This window comes from Azolla caroliniana, unplaced genomic scaffold, assembly GCF_043228905.1.
Source record: "Azolla caroliniana isolate FFs.n. ecotype wild unplaced genomic scaffold, voAzoCaro1.0.p SCAF_5, whole genome shotgun sequence".
NCBI classification, from domain to species: Eukaryota; Viridiplantae; Streptophyta; class Polypodiopsida; order Salviniales; family Salviniaceae; genus Azolla; species Azolla caroliniana.
This window is the reverse complement of record NW_028230440.1, coordinates 6,348,574-6,368,263: the sequence shown is the minus strand read 5'-3', so window position 1 is coordinate 6,368,263 and position 19,690 is coordinate 6,348,574. Positions and strand designations below refer to the sequence as shown.

General features: G+C 35.6%; 2 protein-coding genes across 7 annotated transcripts; both read left to right on the top strand.

Moving 5' to 3' along the window:
- Positions 1–808: 808 nt before the first annotated feature.
- LOC147863943 (2-oxoglutarate (2OG) and Fe(II)-dependent oxygenase superfamily protein) lies at positions 809–9,611 on the top strand. Of its 5 annotated transcripts, XR_015529790.1 has the most exons (15): positions 809–996; positions 2,295–2,372; positions 3,212–3,295; positions 3,375–3,494; positions 3,575–3,643; positions 3,777–3,903; positions 3,978–4,050; positions 4,461–4,577; positions 4,658–4,777; positions 6,293–6,311; positions 6,411–6,854; positions 7,907–8,022; positions 8,116–8,209; positions 8,511–8,654; positions 9,265–9,611. XR_015529790.1 is itself a non-coding variant. In XM_087319581.1 (14 exons), the coding sequence occupies exons 1-14, from the start codon at positions 912–914 to the stop codon at positions 8,547–8,549; spliced, it is 1,575 nt and encodes a 524-aa protein (XP_087175707.1). In that variant the 5' UTR covers positions 809–911; the 3' UTR covers positions 8,550–9,160. The 5 variants fall into 5 exon arrangements, 4 of the variants coding, with proteins under 4 accessions (XP_087175707.1, XP_087175706.1, XP_087175708.1 ...); XM_087319581.1 differs by lacking the exon at positions 9,265–9,611 and having other exon boundaries at positions 2,305–2,372; positions 8,511–9,160; XM_087319580.1 differs by lacking the exon at positions 9,265–9,611 and having other exon boundaries at positions 8,511–9,160.
- Positions 9,612–10,673: 1,062 nt separating this feature from the next.
- LOC147863942 (uncharacterized) lies at positions 10,674–18,366 on the top strand. 2 transcript variants are annotated; one of them, XM_087319640.1, is made up of 12 exons: positions 10,674–10,920; positions 12,237–12,433; positions 12,530–12,633; positions 12,774–12,884; positions 13,705–13,826; positions 14,148–14,234; positions 14,319–14,521; positions 14,875–15,127; positions 15,314–15,412; positions 15,505–15,564; positions 16,567–16,688; positions 16,761–18,366. In XM_087319640.1, exons 1-12 carry the CDS (start codon positions 10,696–10,698, stop codon positions 18,052–18,054), a joined length of 2,877 nt encoding a protein of 958 aa, XP_087175766.1. In that variant the 5' UTR covers positions 10,674–10,695; the 3' UTR covers positions 18,055–18,366. The 2 variants fall into 2 exon arrangements, with proteins under 2 accessions (XP_087175766.1, XP_087175765.1); XM_087319639.1 differs by having other exon boundaries at positions 14,148–14,521.
- The last annotated feature ends 1,324 nt before the right edge of the window (positions 18,367–19,690 follow it).

The following is a 19,690-nucleotide window of genomic DNA, read 5'->3' as shown; positions in this document are numbered from 1 at the left end:
AAACAAATAAAATAAATAAATAAAATAAATAAAATAAATAAAATATAGAAGTAATCATAGTCTATAGATGTCTTGAAAGGAGACTTGGAGCTAGGGATCGGCAACGGTTCGGTTTAGGCTTAGCTGGTTTGGCCTAATCCAAGCCAAACCGGCTAAGCCTAAACCGTTTACAGGATCTCAAACCTCAGCCGAGCCGAGCCGAGCCGGTTCACAAACGGAGTTCCTCTCTCTCTCTCTCTCTCTCTCCCCTCTGTGTAGTCTCTCTGTCTCTCCCCTCTATGTAGTTCCTCTCTCTCTCTCTCTCTCTCTCCTTATATGTTGTCTCCCTCCCTCTCTCTCTCTCCTCATTTGTGTAGTCTCTCTCTCTCTCTCCTTATATGTTGTCTCCCTCCCTCCCTCTCTCTCTCTCCTCATTTGTGTAGTCTCTCTCTCTCTCTCTCCTTATATGTTGTCTCCCTCCCTCTCTCTCTCTCTCCTCGTTTGTGTAGTCTCTCTCTCTCTCTCTCTCCTTATATGTTGTCTCCCTCCCTCTGTCTCTCTCTCCTCATCTATGTAGTTCTCCCTCCCTTACTCTCTCTCTCTCTCTTTCCCCTTGTCGGTTGTCTCTCTCCCCCTCTCTAAAGTTTATAAACGGCTTAAACGGTTTATCCGGTTTGAGCCGGTTTGGCGAGGCTCAAGCCAAGCCGAGCCGAGCTTAAACCGTTAAGGCAAGTTCAAGCCTAAACCGAGCCGAGCCGCCAAGCCGTTTTCAAGCCGGCTAAGCCAAACGGTTTAGGCTTGAGCCGAGCCGTTGCCGATCCCTACTTGGAGCCCTGTTTTGTGAGTGAAGTTAACCACTTACTTGTTTTGTATTTGCTTTGTTTTCTGGCTCAAGAGTTAGGAGCTTCCCTGATCAAAGCTTTGGAAATGGAATGGGAGGTCGATCGTTTTCGTCCTCCTCATATTCTCTCTGCTCAGGAATTCGCCTCCTGCATCGAACCTCGCAGCATACCTGTGGTCAGTAAATTCTTCTTCTTCTTGAAAACATTTGAAACAATATATTGTTTTCTCCCAAAATCTTGTTTTTTGTTGTTGTTGATGTTGGCTTTATTCTGTTTAGATATTTCCTTGCTATATATATGTGTGTGTGTGTGTGTATGCAGAGAATTGGCAAAGAATGGGTGGATTGTTTCGTTGATGCTTTCCGTATGTATTGAAATGATTTATGGATATGTTGATTTTTCATGATATTTTCATATGGTGATGTGTTAATGGTTCGTCATATATGCACGTGTCAATTATTCACGATATATGCTTGAAAAGTGAAGAAAAAATCCAGAAGATGGAACCTCATTTATGAAAATAAATAAATTTCTAACTTCATGTTGGGAAGATGAATGATGCACACCACGTTTCCTAAATATCTTAAGGTGAACAACTTTTGCATAAGCAAATAATATATATGCATGAAGTATGTGTTCACGATGTATGCATTTGTTAAATTGTGCACAATATATGCTTCATGTGGAATCTTTCTATTTTCTAGTTTCTGTTTCTGTTCCCAATGATCCATTTATATTTTTCATATTCGCTTTAATCTGGCTTAAGTTTTTTCATCACATGAAAAACTTTGTTTCCTTGTTAATGTCTATCCAATGCATTAAATCCACCTTTCCTGTCTTGGACCTCTCTTCTTGTTTTTGTTTATATCTTTCATGTTTACTTGTTCTGTGTTTGATGGATTAGGTATTTCTATTATATGAAATCTGTTTTCTTACGTGATGTTTCCTCTGTTTGTTCTTATTCGTGTAAAACCTTGTCCTTTCCTGTCTTGGACCTCTCTTCTTGTTTTTGTTTATATCTTTCATGTTTACTTGTTCTGTGTTTGATGGATTAGGTATTTCTATTATATGAAATCTGTTTTCTTACGTGATGTTTCCTCTGTTTGTTCTTATTCGTGTAAAACCTTGTCCTATCCTATCTTGGACCTCTCTTCTTGTTTTTGTTTATATCTTTCATGTTTACTTGTTCTGTGTTTGATGGATTAGGTATTCCTATTATATGAAATCTGTTTTCTTATGCGAAGTTTCCTCTGTTTGTTCTTATTCGTGTAAAACCTTGTTTTTTGTTCCCATATATAAATGCACAAACTGTGTGGTATTTTACTTCTTTGAAATGTTTTAGTCATTATGATTTTTTTTGTCATATATATATTTGTTTTTGCCATTTATTTGTGGATTAGGGCGTTAAACTTTTTATAATATGTTTCTTGGTTAAATATTCTCATTTCTGTTTATTTCATTATTGTGGATTAGCTGTTTGAAGGTTCTGTCACATCTTGGCCGGCATACATAAAATGGCAACCTCATGATGGTGGACTTGACTATCTCAAGGTAAACTTTCAACAAGAATTCTTTGCACCTCATCTTGAGGTTATGTTCAATGACTCACAAATATAAACAAAGCAGGTTATCCTAGAGAACACCGCAACCCTGAAATAGGAAAAAGTACTTTTAACAAACAGATGCAACATGATTTTACGATCATTTCCATTATCTAGGCCGGTTTACTTGGTTTTAAAATTTATACCAAATATAAAGTTACAAATAAAACCAAATATACAAAGGTAAAGAATGCTCTAAGCATGCACCATCTTTGTGAAGCCATGGGATTAATATCTCTTTTACTAATACTTTTGTGATTGACATTCCTTGAAACTGGCCTGAACAAAATTCGAGGGTAATGATTAAATCTTAAGCCATAACTAGCCTTCACCCAATTAACAATCATTGAACATATGCTTGAAAAGAGAGTAAGAATTTAGAAAATTTGGCACATACACAGATTGGCCCCATTGTTATTTCTTTACTAATTTAACTAGAATAAAAAATTACGAGAAGAAGAGTATTTCATCTAGTGCAACACAAGTCCCAAAATACAATGCCGAAATGGTATCCCAGACCTGTAATGCACTGAATACATTAATATCGAAATCACAAAGAGGATATCTTCAGAAACTCCAGTTTCTGATATCGGAAAACAGTGATCAGAAGCCCTAATTTCTAATCAGCCAACAGAAATTTTGATTTTTTAATTTTGAACATAGCTGATCAGAAATCACAAAAATCAAGTCGCTGGATTTTTTTCCCTGATATTCATGATAAATAATCTGATAAGATGCTACAAATGTCATCCAAAGGATCAAATATCCGTTCCTGTTTATATTATTCAGTGCATTGCAAGTGATGCAACTGTGCAAGTGATGCTTTCAACATCAGATGGCAATTTCTATGGAGACATCCGAAGTCATGAGAGAGTAAGTTTAAATCTTAAATACTGCCAGATCCTTGTTATATCATATCTTCATCGCATGCCCTGTTCTATAATTTTTACAGATGGCTCTTTCCTTTGGAGAATATCTTGATTATGCTTCGAAGTTTATGGATTGTGATAAAAAAGATAAACAATCCAGTGAAGGTCAACTTCTTGATGGAATGCAGTTATATTTAGCTCAGGTAAAGTATTTTGATGTTAGTTTTATTAATATTGTCAAAACTTTGGTTCATATATTGACAATCAAAACTTGATCTTTCAGGTGCCAATATTTAGCAAAGAGCAGCAGGAATCATCTCCATTGAAAATGCTATTACAAGACATTACAATGGTCATTTAATTTTTTAGATGTTTCTAACATTGTTGTAATCTTTGTTAAGTTTCATTTGCTGTTGTGGCCTTTTAGAGAGGCTGACATATCTTTTTTTTTCTGTCTGATGTTTATGCTTTTCTATTGTTGGTAGCCAAAATACTTGAATTCTTTATCCATCACTAATATCAATTTATGGATGAGTGCTCTTGCATCAAAATCAAGTACACATTATGACCCCTTTCATAATGTTCTATGTGTACTTGCTGGAACAAAGCAAGGTAAATACTATTTGTAGACTAAATTTGCAAAACTTGATAATAGAAAGTATACTAACAAGATTCTTCTTCCTCAGTTACATTATGGCCACCTTCTGCAACCCCATTTCTTTATCCTTACCCAGTTCATGGAGAGGCTTCAAATCATAGGTATTAATATTTTTGTAATTGAATAGCCTTGAAAAGGATTTTTTGTTTTAGCGTAGCATATGTTCTGCTATTTTAAAGATGATCCAGGCATTTGTTTTTATGCACATTATATATAGAGAAAAACTATGGACAAGATCCATGAGTTACACGTTCTTCACCAAAATGCCCCTAAGCATTTGTTATTTCCTCAAATGCCATTGGTTGCCCCCCCATCTTGAGCCATATATGTGGTGCTGCATCACTAATAGGATCAAATCCCCCTGTTTGTCAATTATGGTTGGAAAAGCAACAAAAGCTTAGATCATTTCGGGAAATAAAGCAAAATTGATGGGTGTTTGGAGTTTTCCCTCTTATATACATTAGTCATGTAAAGTGGTGATCATTAATGTTTGCCAACGATTTATTCCCAGCTCTGTTGATTTTGTCAAGCCAAATACTCTGTTGCATCCACATTTTGAACAGGCATATAAATATTCTCGAGCGGTAACCCTGCAGCCAGGGGATGCATTATTTATACCAGAAGGCTGGTAAAGTCTTCGTGTTAGTTTCCTATATAATGCTTATTCCATTGTTTCTTTTTCTCTTACAGATTTTATGTTTATTTCAGGTACCATCAAGTTGATAGTGATAGTCTGACAATAGGTGTCAACTTATGGTGGCCTTCAATGGTAATGTCAATGTTGGGCTCTCATATGGATGGATATTATTTGCGGCGAGTAGTTAGCAGGTTAGTCAGATTAAAGAAATGCTTTAGACAAATTTAGCAAAATGCCCCTCATTTTTCATGAAACTCCCAAGATATCCCTACTATAGTCAAAGTTCTTGAAACTTACATCCTTTTTTCTATCCACTCTTTCTCTATGACAACAGAGAAAGAATCTGTGACTACATATTTAACATCCTTTAAGATTCCAGAATGTTCTATAAGATCAAACTGTATATCCTAAAAGGCTGTCTCGTCTTTCAGATAAACCAAAATAAATGTAACTAAATTATTAAACCTAAGGTGATATTCTTGATCGCTGAGCATTTAACATCCTGAATTTCAATAGAATGAAACTTCTGTCTCTGAAAGATCTCCAACATGGGCTGATCCAGTCTAAAAAGATCTCCAAATTAAAGGAAGAACCTTTCGTGCTAGGTATTGATGGTCTGGCTTTATTGATAACAAGAGCTATGAGGCTATGGTGGCCTTCATGCACAAAAATTGCGCAATCTATTGTTAGCCCTTTTGAATGTCATGGTCGGGGTCCAACTTGTGTAGATCTTGGTTGACTTGTAGCATGCGGGGTAGTGCTGGAACTAAATAATGTTTTGAAGGTTCTTTGTTGATGAGGTTTTGTTGTTGTATTGTTGTCCATTAAAAACTTCTCTATTTCTCTTGATTTCTAGCAAAAAAAGTTCCAAGCATCATGGTTCTTTGTATTCCATTACCTTGCTTAGTTCAAAGAGGTAGTGTATCTCCCCCATCATGGCAAACATAGTTCCTCTGATTCCACATCCCAAATGACACAGCTGCCAGATGCATTCTTCCATTGCTTTGTGTGCCATATGCTAGAGATCTTTTGAAGACAAAAATTACAATATATCTGACTTAAGAATGTTACATGTACCATATTTACTTTTCTTTTTACTTAGCAACATTTATTTTGGTTTGTTGTTCTCAAAGACGAGACAACACTTAAGATGTAATCTCTTGTTTGGTCTTATAAGCTATTTTGGCCTCTTAAAAGATGCTAATATATCTTTCTTTCTTTCTAATCGATGTGAAGAGATCTTGAGCTGATATATTACACCATGGAGCACGTGAAAAAGGTGTTTTCATATAAGAGAGCCTGATGGTGAATCCATCTTGTGAATAGTGGAAAAAAGGGTGTTGTACTGGGCCATCTCAATACCAAAGCAACAATATATCAACTTTTATAGGCCCTTCCGTTCTAAATGCAGCTCTGAGGATCAACATGGAAACCGAAGTTGCGAATCCCTTTCACAATTGCAAGAAGGGAATTTTTATTTTTAAAACTTTATTAGGGTATTTTGTGAAAATTGGATAGAGAGAGACATTTGTAGAATGGTAGTATCTTTGGAGTCTCTGAAAAAATGAGGGGCATCTTTAGATTGTTGAAAATAGTAGGGATGAGGAATGTTTTGGTAAATTTTCCAGCTCTTTAAAATTGTCATCAAAGCTTACTTTGATCTCCTTGTTTGTTATTGTATCTACCTTGGATGCACCACAAAACAGCCTTTTAGATTCTGAGAAGGTGAATATATGCTCTTTTTGCACTATATAGTGAGTATATAAATTTATCACTCCACTAGCTAAATGAATGATTGCAATTTTCTTTTACTTCTGATTTCAGGAACGGATTATTGGTCTATCTAAGGCACATTTACTACAGAAAAAACAAGCCAATGATAGTGAAACAGATATTGAAGATTCTTCTATAAAGAGAACTGACTCCGATTCCAGTTTTAAGCAATCAGAACTGTTCCCATTGATCAAGAAGAAAGAAAGTAAATTTGCTGCAGAGAAAGAATGGCATATTTCCATAGACATCTTGACACCTTTACAGAAGCATTGCTTGAAAACCCTTATTTTGTCATGCACATCTGAGGACATGATAGAATATGGAAAAAAATCTGGCAAAGATGAATACATTCATGAAGCTCATGCTAGTTCCTATCCACAGCGAACGATCGACAAAAACTGTAAGATTCCGTTTAGTATTTCAGAGGATGCAACAGCCCACGTTTTCAGCATCCTTGATCCTCTATCACTCAAGCAAGTACTCTCTAGTATGGTGGTAAGTGTGATATCGTATTCTTGTAAGTTATGATATCACATTCTTTTGAGTCAAGATATCACATTCTTGTAAGTTATGAGATGTATGGTATCACATTCTTGTAAATTTATCATCTTGCATTCCTGTATGTTATTGCATGCTTTCTCAACTGTTTCCTTAATTTTCTGTAACTCTTATATACACCTTGTTATCTCCCTAGTTTTCCAACTCTTGCAATTGTTTGTTGAAAGCTTCATAGGCCTAATGATGTCATGGATTTCTTTGATTATTAAGAATGTTGAGAAAAGGTAGGGGAGTTCAGGTTGTTATTTTCTGATAACACTTTTGGATATTTCGGTTTAGGTCATTCACTGCATGTGTTTAAAATGTTTTAGTACCGAGCAGGCTTTCACTTGTTCTCTCGAACTCATATTTCTTACATGAGAGTCGGTTTGAGGAACTACATCTCCAAACTGACTGCTCAGTTGGAAGAGGAGCACCATACTTAAATAGGAGGTGTGGGAAAATACTTCTTTGTGTATCTTCTAGGTTGTGGAAAACATAGTTGCTGACTTAACAATTCTACCAAGTTGGAAGTCATGCAGATGAATGAGATAAAGTAATTTCCAATTTTGTGAATAATGAGCATTTTCTTAATTTACCATTTCCAAGTATGAAGGATACATTGGAAGTTAAAGATGTTAGAACCAACAGTTGAGGAGGCTCAAGAGATGCTATACCATTAGGGAGAAAGAGGATAAAAAGATTTTGTAGACTGCAGGGTTTTAAGAGATGTATAAAAAAAGATTCATGTAGAACCTATTGGCAAGGAAGAGTCTTCCTAGAGAGAAAACTAGCAACACTTTAGTTCAAGATCTAAATGTACGAATAAATAAATCCCAGGATGTTTGGTGTAGGTTTATGTGTATGTGCTGAAACTGGCCTTCACTTTACCCAGAAGGCATCAGAACACAATTATAGCTTTCACCCTACTTAATAATTCCAATCTTACATGAAGTACATACTCATATAGTTCAATTTCTTGTGTTTTGGGCCTGAATGTGGTATTGCAGTTCCATTTTCCAAAAACATTGGAAATGCTTGTTCTCCATAAACTTTCCCCAATGGCAGCTGAACTCTTGACCAGAAAATTCGATGAGATGGATAAACTTTGTTCTGAAGTTGATCAGTAAGTGTCAATTTAAGCTTAATTGTTTTGCTTATTGCGATAAGCTTATAATTGAATCTGCTATGAATGACTGAATATATTCGTATGAATCAGAGCACAGTTTTATAAGTCATTTTACAGTGTCTTTGAGGATCCAAAAATGGCCATGTCATCGTTTCTAGACGGCAAGGAGGCATTTGCAGCTGAGGTACATGTTTTTTTCATGCCATAATATTTGCAGTTTTAATACATTTTTACCAGCCATAATTTTTCACAAAATGTGCGGTGAAGTCAAGTGCAAAGGTAGGGAATATAGTTTGAATTAAATATTTTACATGGTCTTCTTTTCCAATACCACTGAAGTATTCAAAGATGCACATAATCATCAGTAGTGTTGGCAACATGGTTGTAATGGAAGTCCTGACTCTTGGGACTACAAAGTTGTGCTTTTGTAACATGTAATCTTTATGCCAACTTTTATTTACTTAAGAGGTGCATACTATTTGCAGGCATTGCACTCTGTTCTTCAAAATTTCCTTGGGTTGTGATGGAAATGATCACTAGTCCATTTATTTACTGCTGAGGATGGATTTCAAACATTCAACATGGAAACTTTCCACACTTAAAGAGTAACATAGTGTTACTTGCATAAGGTCTGTGTATAAAAAAACATCTGTGCATCAGAATGTTTTTCTTTATTTCTATGAAATATTACTTCCCACACAAAATATTCTGGACCATCATGTTCTATATGTTAAAAAGCAAGCCATTATTCATGCATCCATTATTTGAAGTGTTTTCTGATTCATTTTGCAATTACAATAAATCTCCACCACCCAAATTGCATTGCGTCAATGCAGTTGTTGGTTTTTGCAACTTTTGAAATTTTAGTAAAAAGAAACACTTACATTGGTCTTTAACAATTAAACGGAAGCTTATTGTGACATTTGTAGAAAATGCATAAAAACCATTTCATTATGGATACTTCTATTACCGAACATGTTCTTGCACATAGAAACCATTTCACACATTATATTTAATCTATGATATTCAAACTGATTTCGCTGGTGAGTATAAAAAACATAGCAATTAATAATTGAGGCATGTAAACAGGAAGAACTAGCTTTTAGTAATAATTATATGTTGCACTCTTCATTGATTTTAACACCAATTTTTTGTTGATGGAAGTTTACTTCCTCTATCTGTTGCATCTTTATCACTTTCAATTATGATAATGTTGCTATTGATTGGTGATATGTACAGAACATTCATATGGCCATAAAGATCATCATCTCATCCAGACGTAGGCGCCAAAGTTGGAGAATTACTATTGAGAAAGAATCAAAGGCAATATGATTCCTTTAAATAGCCAACAAAGAATGGCTTTTCGATAAATATAACCGTGGCACAAATCTTGTCTTTGTTTACTCCAATTGGCACGTACGTGAGATTCTGTGATCTTTTAATGCAAAAATCACAATAGAAGCATTATGGAAGGCATCTGCATGCTTAAATACATGCTTTGCTGTTAATGCTAAAGTCATTGTTGAAGGCGTCTTGTTAATTAAACATATAAGTCTTGAATAAGAAGCAATGGTTGTAATTTTCAATATGTGGAAGTCCGGAATGTAAAAGCTTATTTCTCAGGAATAATGTAACAAACATAAATTTCTCCATTAAAGATAATCATGATTTTACTAGAATACTTCTCTAGCTTGCCATAATTATTGAATGCTACTCAAGTTCAAATTACTCATTTTGTTTAAGAACAATGTAAAAGTTTTTGGGTTATGTGTTGGCCTATAGCTTGCTAGATATGGTTCTTATAAGATTATACAGTATTCATTTTCACATTCATGTGGTTCTGTTAGGAAGTGAGGAAGAGTTTTTACCTGATGGTGATATAAGCATTTATTGTTACGTGATAAACCATGGGGTTGCAGTGGATGGATCTGCAATATGTGGAGGAAATTAATTTTATGTTTACTGAAATGGTTCCCATCTTACTTATTGTTGGGAGTGTTGTAATCAAAAGGATATACACCAAGATAAAAGATACAAAACAGTACATAATGCACCAACACCAATTAATTGATGAACATTGTCACCAACCACCAAGCTAGTCAATAATGGAAATGTGCCTTGTAATGGTCTGAGAATAGAAACAATCAACCATGCTATTGATAAAGCAGCTAATTATTATGGTGCCAATATACCATGATTCAATTAATTCTTTTCAGGATCTATGAGAGGTGAAGTAAGAGTATCACAAGACGTCTATTAAGCATGAGTGGGCACTTCAGCCCAAGTTGAAGCGTATTGTGGGCATGGCTATCTAGAGTACCTTTTACTTATTTATAAGGCTTGTGTGGCCCTATTGTAGTGGACACAATCTGTCCGTTTAAAAATGTGTTTGCATTGTCATGGACGGCTTGCTTAGTTAAGATGTTGTTTGTGTGCTTTCGTGGTGGTGACAGAAAACCCGGCCCCACGACAAACATTGAACCTACACTAACACTTCTCTGAAGAATTGCAAAAATAGCACAAAGAAAATGCAGAAAGTATTTGTCCAAATTTCGGTGTGTATTATCATGTATGTGCATATGCTGCTATGCATATATATATATATGCAAACTTACTCTGATATCAATCACTAAATAAATAATTAAAACTCTTTTGAACAGAGAGAGCGCCATGGTGGAGCCACAACAGGACACAAGCAGCGATGGTATTCAGGTCAGGAACCAGAGCAAAAATCCTGCAACTAAAATAAACACGCTCTCTCCTCCTCCTCCACCTTCTCCTCAAATTGTCATGGACTCCGATGGTGGGCGAATGCACATGAAAAGTAATGATTCGCCAGATGCTTCATGGGGCGTACTCATCGCCATCTCTGAAAAAGCAAAATCTAGACCACAGGTGCATTGCCAAACCTTTAGCTCGTTTTTTGCATCCTTATTTTTATTTATTTATTTTCCAATTTGTTCATTAAGTTTTTGCATTTTTTTGTCTATTCAATGCGTTTCTGTTTGCATTTAATTATTCAATCTATTTTTTATTTTTTTCTCCACTTATTCATTAAATATTTTCCTTTTAATGGCTCAATTGATCTATTCTATTTCTTTTTTTTCCTTTTTTGGAGATTTTCTGAGAACACAAGGTTTTATGCATTCGTTTTTATCTTATTTTTTTGATTATACGTTTTATGCATACTATTTGGCATCTTGTAGTTTATTGTTTTGTTTTTGCAATTTGTTATTTAATTCTGGAATTTTTTCTCGCATTTTTAAAATTTTATGTATTAGATGATTTATCCCATGTCTGAAAAAAAACGTTGCACGCAGTCATTAAAATGTAGGTGAAAATTGTGAACTTTCCTGGTAGAATTGCCTGTAAAATAAACTAAATCAGATAGAATTTTTTAAATTTTGTATTAAAATTCCCATAAAGCTATGCTATTTTCTGATTTACTGTAAGTGTCCATAAAATGAACTAAATCAGATAGAATTGTATAAATTTGCTGTGAAATTCCAATAAAGTTATGGTATCTTTTTCTTAATTTCCCGTAAAGCAAGCACATTTTTTGAGCTTTGTAGATACAACAGAATCTTAAATTCTTGTAAAATTTTGCCATTTTTCTGTTGCCAATTATTCTGACATGAAAAGGAGATCTTTTTATGAACGTTATAAAGGAAGCCAAATCGGATTGTACCATCTAATGTTTCTTTTGAATTCCTACAAATTGATGGCCTTCTTTCATAATTTCTTGCATGAAAAGAAAATCCTCTTTTGACCATTTCATTTAATTTCCTACTAACTCATGCATGCAAAGGAACTCTTTTTCTTCCCTTTTTGCCTGATTATATGGTTTATTGAAAGATTGTGACGTAAAGGTGAACACAAGGTTTTTTCCCATCTTCCTGTCATGAGTATATACCACACCTAATGATGTTGAAAGTTGAAAGTTGAGATTGGTTTTCTTTTTACTTAGCTGAGCAAATTTCGTTTCATGCATGAAAACATGGAAAAAGGTACGTAGCTATCAACTTTCCAGTAGGAAAGCTCAAAAGTTCGACCTGACTCTTAATGAGTGAGGGAACCTTTTCTTGAACTTTCGATAATAGCTAATGGGCTCACTCTAACCTCTGTTAACACCTAATGATGTGGTATCTTTTTGCTCATAACTCATGATGTTCTTCTCAACTTTCTTCAATGAGGATTTTTTTGTGTAACAGGGCTCTCAAATTTTCCTACATGACGATGAACATGTTTTTGGGCGACTTGTAAAAGACCCATCTTACCGCTTTGATTCTGTGAATGTGAGTGGCAAACATTGCACAATCTTTCGCAGGAAGCTATGCATGAATGAAAATCGTCAAGGCTCTGAGATAATCTCTGGAGAGAATTGGCTTGTATATGTCAAGGATTCCAGGTTTACTTACTTTTTATGACACCTCTTTTCTCTTAAATTACCATTGTTATCACAATTCATTTAGTTTAAATGATAAAGCTGAAATTATATCTACAGCTCAAATGGAACCTTCATTAATTGCCAAAGGCTGAAAAAGGACAGCCCAGAGGCAAGGATTAAGGATGGGGATATTATTTCACTGGTGAATGCTCCTGAACATGGTGAGAGCACCTTTATATGGGAGAGCTAATATAGTGTGCTCAAATCTTATAGTTGTTTGTTTAAGTGTTATCAATTGTTCTTTTGCTTGCCTTAGTCAATAATCCAATTCTCATTTACGTGATTGATGGTCATCCTGCAGAGAATGCATTTGCATTTTTGTACCAGGAACTCAAATCAAATGCGCAAACTCCCATCAAACATCAGTCCAATGTATTTTCAGCTAATGCTTTGAAGCGCAAGTCTCTCCATGGTAATATACCCAGAAGATTTTTTCTTTTTAATATGGAGGTACTGCCAAGTTAGCTTTGCATAAAATCTACTTGAGACAATGAAATACTGTCCTTGGTAGTATGTTTTCTAAAATAAATCTTAGAGTCATCATATGCCATATTTATCTTCAGATTTTGTCAGATGTTATATTTTTTAACCATGCTATGCATAGAGTTGTTGATCTTTTACTTCTTCCACTGATAACCCCAGCAGAAAATACTGCATATGTAGTTTACCGAGCTTTCTAGTATTTTTGTCTCCCATCTTCCTCTTTAAAATTTTTAAACTTTTGCGGTTTTCTATTAATTTTGTGTTTCTTCTGTAATTTTCTAAGATTTTATTGCTAGTTTGGTCTTTTGATTATAATTTCTATATATATATAGATGTTAATAGCAATCATATAAAGATTGTTGCAAGGAGTACTTGAAGAAGGTTAAACTATCAAGCTGCAGAACAATGATCTTTCCATATAGACCATAGCGCGAAGTATATTAATTTTGTGTTTCTTCTGTCATTTTCTATGATTTTACTGCTGTTCATAAAAGTTATCAATGCAAGTTATAATATTGATTCAAGCTAGTTATGTGATTCAAACCAACTTTGTTTCCCATACTACTTATGCTACTCCATAAACCAGATATAGCTTCTACCTATGTATTTATAAATCTATATTTCTAGGTTTGTATTTATTCTGCTATAATCTTTTTGAAAATCTGATGAAATGTATCACAGAGAAAATCAATTGTTAATTTTCACAGATTTGTTTTCTTGCTTGTTTAACCTGAATACATTCCCTGCAGATGGAGAAGGTATTGGAGAGTATAACCCAGGTGATAATAAGCGTAGCAAAGGATTAGGAATAGGTGGACCTGATGGTCCAGTATCATTAGATGATGTAAGACGATTGCAGCGGTCAAATGAGGTGATTTTGTTATTTTTTTGAGCAAGATCTTTTCTATTATGAATGTGACAATTTATATGCATTGTGCTGGTAAATGCAGATGCCTGACTTTTAATTTGTGTATACACGTAGTGTTTTTATGGAATGTTGTGAGGACATGAGGCAATTCATCACAATTGTGTTTTGCATGTAGTTTATTGTTGATCATGTTTTGAACTTCGATTAAATTTCTTGGTCTTCCATTGGCATTAAGGCCTATGTATGGTTCATTAGTTGCACTGTTAGTATTGATTTTTGTTGATTTGTTATTGGAACAAATAACTTACATTTGTAGAGAAGCAGGAGTTACGGAAACAGTTGGAAGCACATCTACTAACCATAGATAAACTGCGGACTGAGTCTCGTGCTACTGCAGCACGGCATGATGCTGTGAGTTTTCAGTCCTTCACCCACATTGAAAGGATAAGTCTTCTCACTTGTAATGTTATGATGGGAGCTCATGTTTGTTTTCAGGAGATCAAAGAATTAAGGGAAACACTGTCGGCTTCTTTCTTGAATCAGATACAAGAGCTCCGTAGTGAGATTGCGAAGAAGGATAAGGAATTGGAAATTTCCAACTCCTTGTGTACTGAGCAGCAAACCCAGCTTGAAGATCGAGATCGGAGCTTAGCTTCTGCAATTCAGTCTCGAAAAGATGCAGATGAAGTGATAAAAAGGTATAAAATTTTGTTCTTGGTATGTGAACTGCTTTTATTGCTATTTAGTATAATGGTGTAGTCAAAGCCTGTCATCAAGAAAATGAAAAACTTAACTTAAGTTTTTCTTTTTAGATTCCTTTCCTTCATGTTGGTTTTCTCTTTCTGCTCTAAATCCCACTGGCAAAATCAGAAATTTTTGCAATTTCAAACAGTACACTACACACACATGTGTTATATTTTTATTTATTTTATGAAACCATGACATGTTTTTGAAATGGAAGGAAACTTCTAAATTGTGAAACATTTAATGTGACACTGAATTATCTTACTGAAATGTAACGTTTTTCTGAGGCATGGCACTTGTTTTGCAGTCAGAAGCTGAATATATTTGAATTGAAAGAGCAATTAGAAGATGAGCAGATTCAAAGAAGAAGTGAGAGGGAGAAAGCTGAGTCAGATCTGAAAGCTGCAGTAGAAAGAGTTCGTAGCGAAGCCACAGAAGAACTTAAGCGTCAATCAGAGTCTTCAACACAACAGCTTAGAGAGCAGTTAGAAATGATAAACAAGCTTAAGGAAGCAGATCAAGAAAGCCGTTCTCTTATTGAAGCATTACGCCATAAGCTGGTATTGCAGAAAATTTATGAACCTAATGTGTCTAAACATTATTACATTATAGAGCAGTTACAGCCATTCTCTCTCTCTCTCTCTCTCTCTCTCTCTCTCTCTCTCTCTCTCTCTCTCTCTCGCTGTATATGTGTGTGTGTGTGTGTTTTGTAAAGGAAAAAAGTGTCTGTCTCTTTGGGTTCACAGGATACTACGAGAGAAGCCTTGGTAGAAGTTGAACGAACAAGTCGGACATTAGAATTAAGGTTACAAGATGAAGAAGTTTCCTTAGTGGCTGCACGAAAGGTTTCAAACGACTTATATTAATTCATTTGTTGAAAAATATATCATATGCTCTTCTAATGAGGTTTTAATGTGAACATTCTGTTTGTGTGAAGAAACTTGTTGAAAAAGAAAAAGAACTCCAGTCAGCAACGCAAGACTTGCAGAATGAGAAGGCAAGCATTCTCTCTCTCTCTCTTTGGTAAAAGCAGACAATTATATTAATTGTATGTAAAATCCACTTAATTACAACACTTCCTAGTCTCCTCTCCTCTCTCTCTCTCTCTCTCTCTCTCTCTCTCTCTCTCTCTCTCTGGTAAAAGCAGACAATTATATTAATTGTATGTAAAATCCACTAATTACAACACTTCCTAGTCTCCTCTACCTATCATATGCCTATGTAGGGAGAGGGACGTTATGTAATGCTATTAAAAACCTGAATATGCATTTGAGGAAATGATCCCCACATGCTCTAACATCCAAAAATTCCACATGAGAATACCTTTAAGCTTCTTTATATAGACTTTCACCCCATGTCTATTATCAAACATGAAAGCATTACGCATATTCCAATTGTGTTGTAGACCCCAATAACGTCAAAATTGGAACAATATCTCCATCTTATCATTTGATCCATTTTGAACATATTGAGAAAAAACCTATTGTTGAGGTCTCAAACAACAACGGGTTAAAACTTGCCAAATGTTCGATAAGTACTTCCAAATGATACACGCTATAGGACATTTAATGAACCTATGTGTACTATCCTCCAATGGAACGGTGCAAAAGAAACAAGTGCTAGACCCTAGTCCTCGTCTCTTTAAGGCTGAACCTAATGGGAGCCCAGCAATCATGACTCTCCATATGAATACCTTCTCTCTCTCTCTCTCTCTACTCGCTTTCACATGTATCACGTGAAATGTAATATTTTTGGTCTTATAGGTCATGATCGGTATTATATTTATAAACTGAAAGGGAAATTGTTTCTCCCACTTGCACATGTGTTTGTGTACATGCATTGACAAAGATCCGTTGGCAATTGATAAGCAAGTTTTCTTTTCATTTGTGTTATGTTGGCTTTCTGATTTTCAAAGTCTTCTTATGTGCTTATATTGCTTGTACTTGACAATGCCTTCGTCATTATGTTTTCTGATTGAGGAAATTGTTTTATGTTTTAGGTTGCAAAAGAGGAAGCTTTGGCACGGCTTTCTTCTCTGGAAGCTGAAATGGAAACGGCAATTCATGATTTGTCAGTAGAGCAGCAGCGTCTACAGGGTGCCAGAGAACGAATAGTGTTGAGGTAATCTTTGTAAAGAACATAAAGTTTTTACTGCTGGTATCTATTTCTAATTGATTTTATGCTTGTTTATAGAGAAACACAATTACGTGCATTCCATTCAACTGCTGAAGAGGTTGCTGCCCTCCAGCAAAAACAACAAGAGCAATTGAAGGAAATGATGCGTGTTCTCGAAGATGGAGAAGAAGAAGCTCAAGTAATGGTCCGTGAACAATGTAATGGGTTAAGACCAGAGACTAATAAAGTGGAGCTTGACACTGAAACTAGGAGAAAAGATAGTGACGATGCCACGCAGCAGACTGATGAAAGTGGTGACAATGAGACAGTCAATAATGAACAGGAAAAATATATGAGTGATGCAAGTAGCCAGGCCACTGAAAGTAGTGCACATAGTGGACCAAACAAAGAGGCCATGAAACCATGTGAAGATGATGATACTCAAATAGACGAGTCTGTGAGTGCTCACGATTGTATGCCTGAAAATGAACACAATGAAACTGAGACTCAAGTTTTAGGCAATGGGGCAGATGAAAGTGGTCAAAACAAAGATTTTGGAGGAGAGAACACTCAATTGATGGTAGGAGACAATACACAATTGCTAGATATTGGGGTCAATGCAAAAGGTACAATTGATACTGATCTATTAGTGAATGGAAGGAGTGAGAATCTCCATGTTGTTCATTCAGGAGATGGAATCATAGAAGCTGGGAGCAGTAATATGCAAGGTAGAGGAACCATATTCCCGGACAATAATATAGATCTAAAGGAATGCAATGTAGAAGCAAGAATTGTGGATACCAAGCATGAGCTGGGAAGACTTGAAGGCAGGTCAAATGATGAAGGTGGAGATAGCATTGTAGATTCGGAAAAGCGTGTTCCGGTTATTACCCTTGATTTAATGACTTGTGAAGCTGCAGGCAGTTGGGCTTATAACACTCCTCCATCTGTGCATTGCAACAATGTTGTATGGCCTGAAAGTCATATGAAGATTGAAGGAGAAGATATGGGTGTAAGTGAAGTTCAACACCATGATTTTGATGCCAGTCAAGTAGGCGATAGTGCTCTTACCTACAGTAAAAAGGGAAAAGATCTTGGGAATAGCGAAAGCTCTCTAGCTTCTGGAAAAAATACTGCTTGGCATGAAAAGGAACGCAGGGATCTCAATGTGATGCTTGATATCGTTGCTCCGGACTTTAGTCGTTTACATGGATTGGTCCAAGTCATGGAAACAGCACCTGATTCTGAAGAGCACACAGAGGAAGAAGAAGAGGAAGAAGAGGAAGATGAAATGCGTGATAGTGATGATTCAGAAGAAGATGACTCTTCGAAACCAGTAAGCCAGTCTCATTCAGTTTCAGCTAGGTATTGAAAATCTATCATCATGTGAAACATTTGGCATTTACATCATGAAATATCTTGCTGCTGCTGCTGCTTCACCTCCATGTGAATATATATCCTTCCCCTTATGCTCCATTGAAAGTTGCTTTGCTTTTCAGTCACAATTTGTATGTTATTGACTGCACCATACTCCATGTCTTCAAAGTTTTTACATGATTTGTATTACCTGCTTTGCTTTGGACATGAAAGCTTCTAAAGAGATTAAGCTGCAATTCTTATGCCATGACCGTTGTATCACCATGTATACATTATAATCTGATTCCAAAGTTCTCAACTTATCTTCTGCCCCAAATTTCCAAGATCAAATAACTTGTTGATTGTTTGAATGTTGAGTTTTGTTTCCACAATTCTCCTTTTCTATTTATCTTATGTCTGTCTCTCCTTGCGCCAATGTCTTTTGTTTACATGCTAGTTCTTTTCAAAGTTCTACATCCTGGTTTATCTTACCATTAGGAAAATATTTAAATGATTTTGGAAACTGTCAAAGTGAAGAATTACAAAGAACTTGTGGCCACTCTACTATCACATCACAAATTTTCTTGTTTTTTTATAAAGTTATTCATGTACTCATGTTGTGTTCATCCTCTAGTGCAATGGAAAAGAAAGATGGTTGAACAAGTGAAAGATCAAGAGTGTGGAGAAATGTAAAACATGAGGTGGTTGATGGCCAAGCACCATGATGGTTGAGGCATCTATATTGCCATCCAATATTGTATCATCAATAACACTTTTGTTCCTAACATTATGCAATATTTCTTGCCTTTCCCACCTCAACATCGATCAACCACAACATTGTTAACAATTCAAACAAGACCACTTTGAAGCTAAATAGATTGGTTCTTCCCTCCACTTTTAGAGTGTAGGTGCATTCTACACATCAAAACAAAAACACATATGGTGTATATCTTTCCTTGTTGGTATTGCACAATGACATCTATTTTCCATTCCCAATAGTAAGAGTTTGAGATATTAGTATTTAACTTGAGATACAATCAAATGGGATCAATAAAGTTTAAATATGTAATAATTACCAAACGTACATGAAAAATGAAGTACATTTTGATGATCATTACTTGGAGTAATGGACTCCTTGTTTTCCACAAACTTTGCCACCCTAAAATCTACAAGTCGACCCTCCATGTTACAAAATCTTGCAAGATGTTACTTCTATTAACATTCTTGATCTACTACTTGTGGGAAAGAATCATGGTGAAGGTAACATAAACCTTGTGCAATAATAATGGGCATGTTTTTTTTCCCCAAAAATGGAGCTACTTTCCCATTAGTTAGGAGAGATTTTTACTGAAAGACTATACAATGTGGCTTATATATAAATCAGGGAATCATCCCTCGGCCAAGTTCAAGAATATGAGACTATGTACATATCCTCTTGTACATTCTAGTTAATGTAAGTAGGTAGGTACCTAGAGCTATAAACTAGTGACATTCATCGTAAGCCAGCATGAGCCCAATCCTCTGGCCTTCAACAAACGGAGAGAGGGTAGTAGGTGAGTAGGAAACAACTACCGTGGGGGCTGGTAGTTCCTTGAGAAAAATCCCTTGAGAGACCATTGGGGTTGGGCCAATGCCCTCTCTGCAATTCCCTT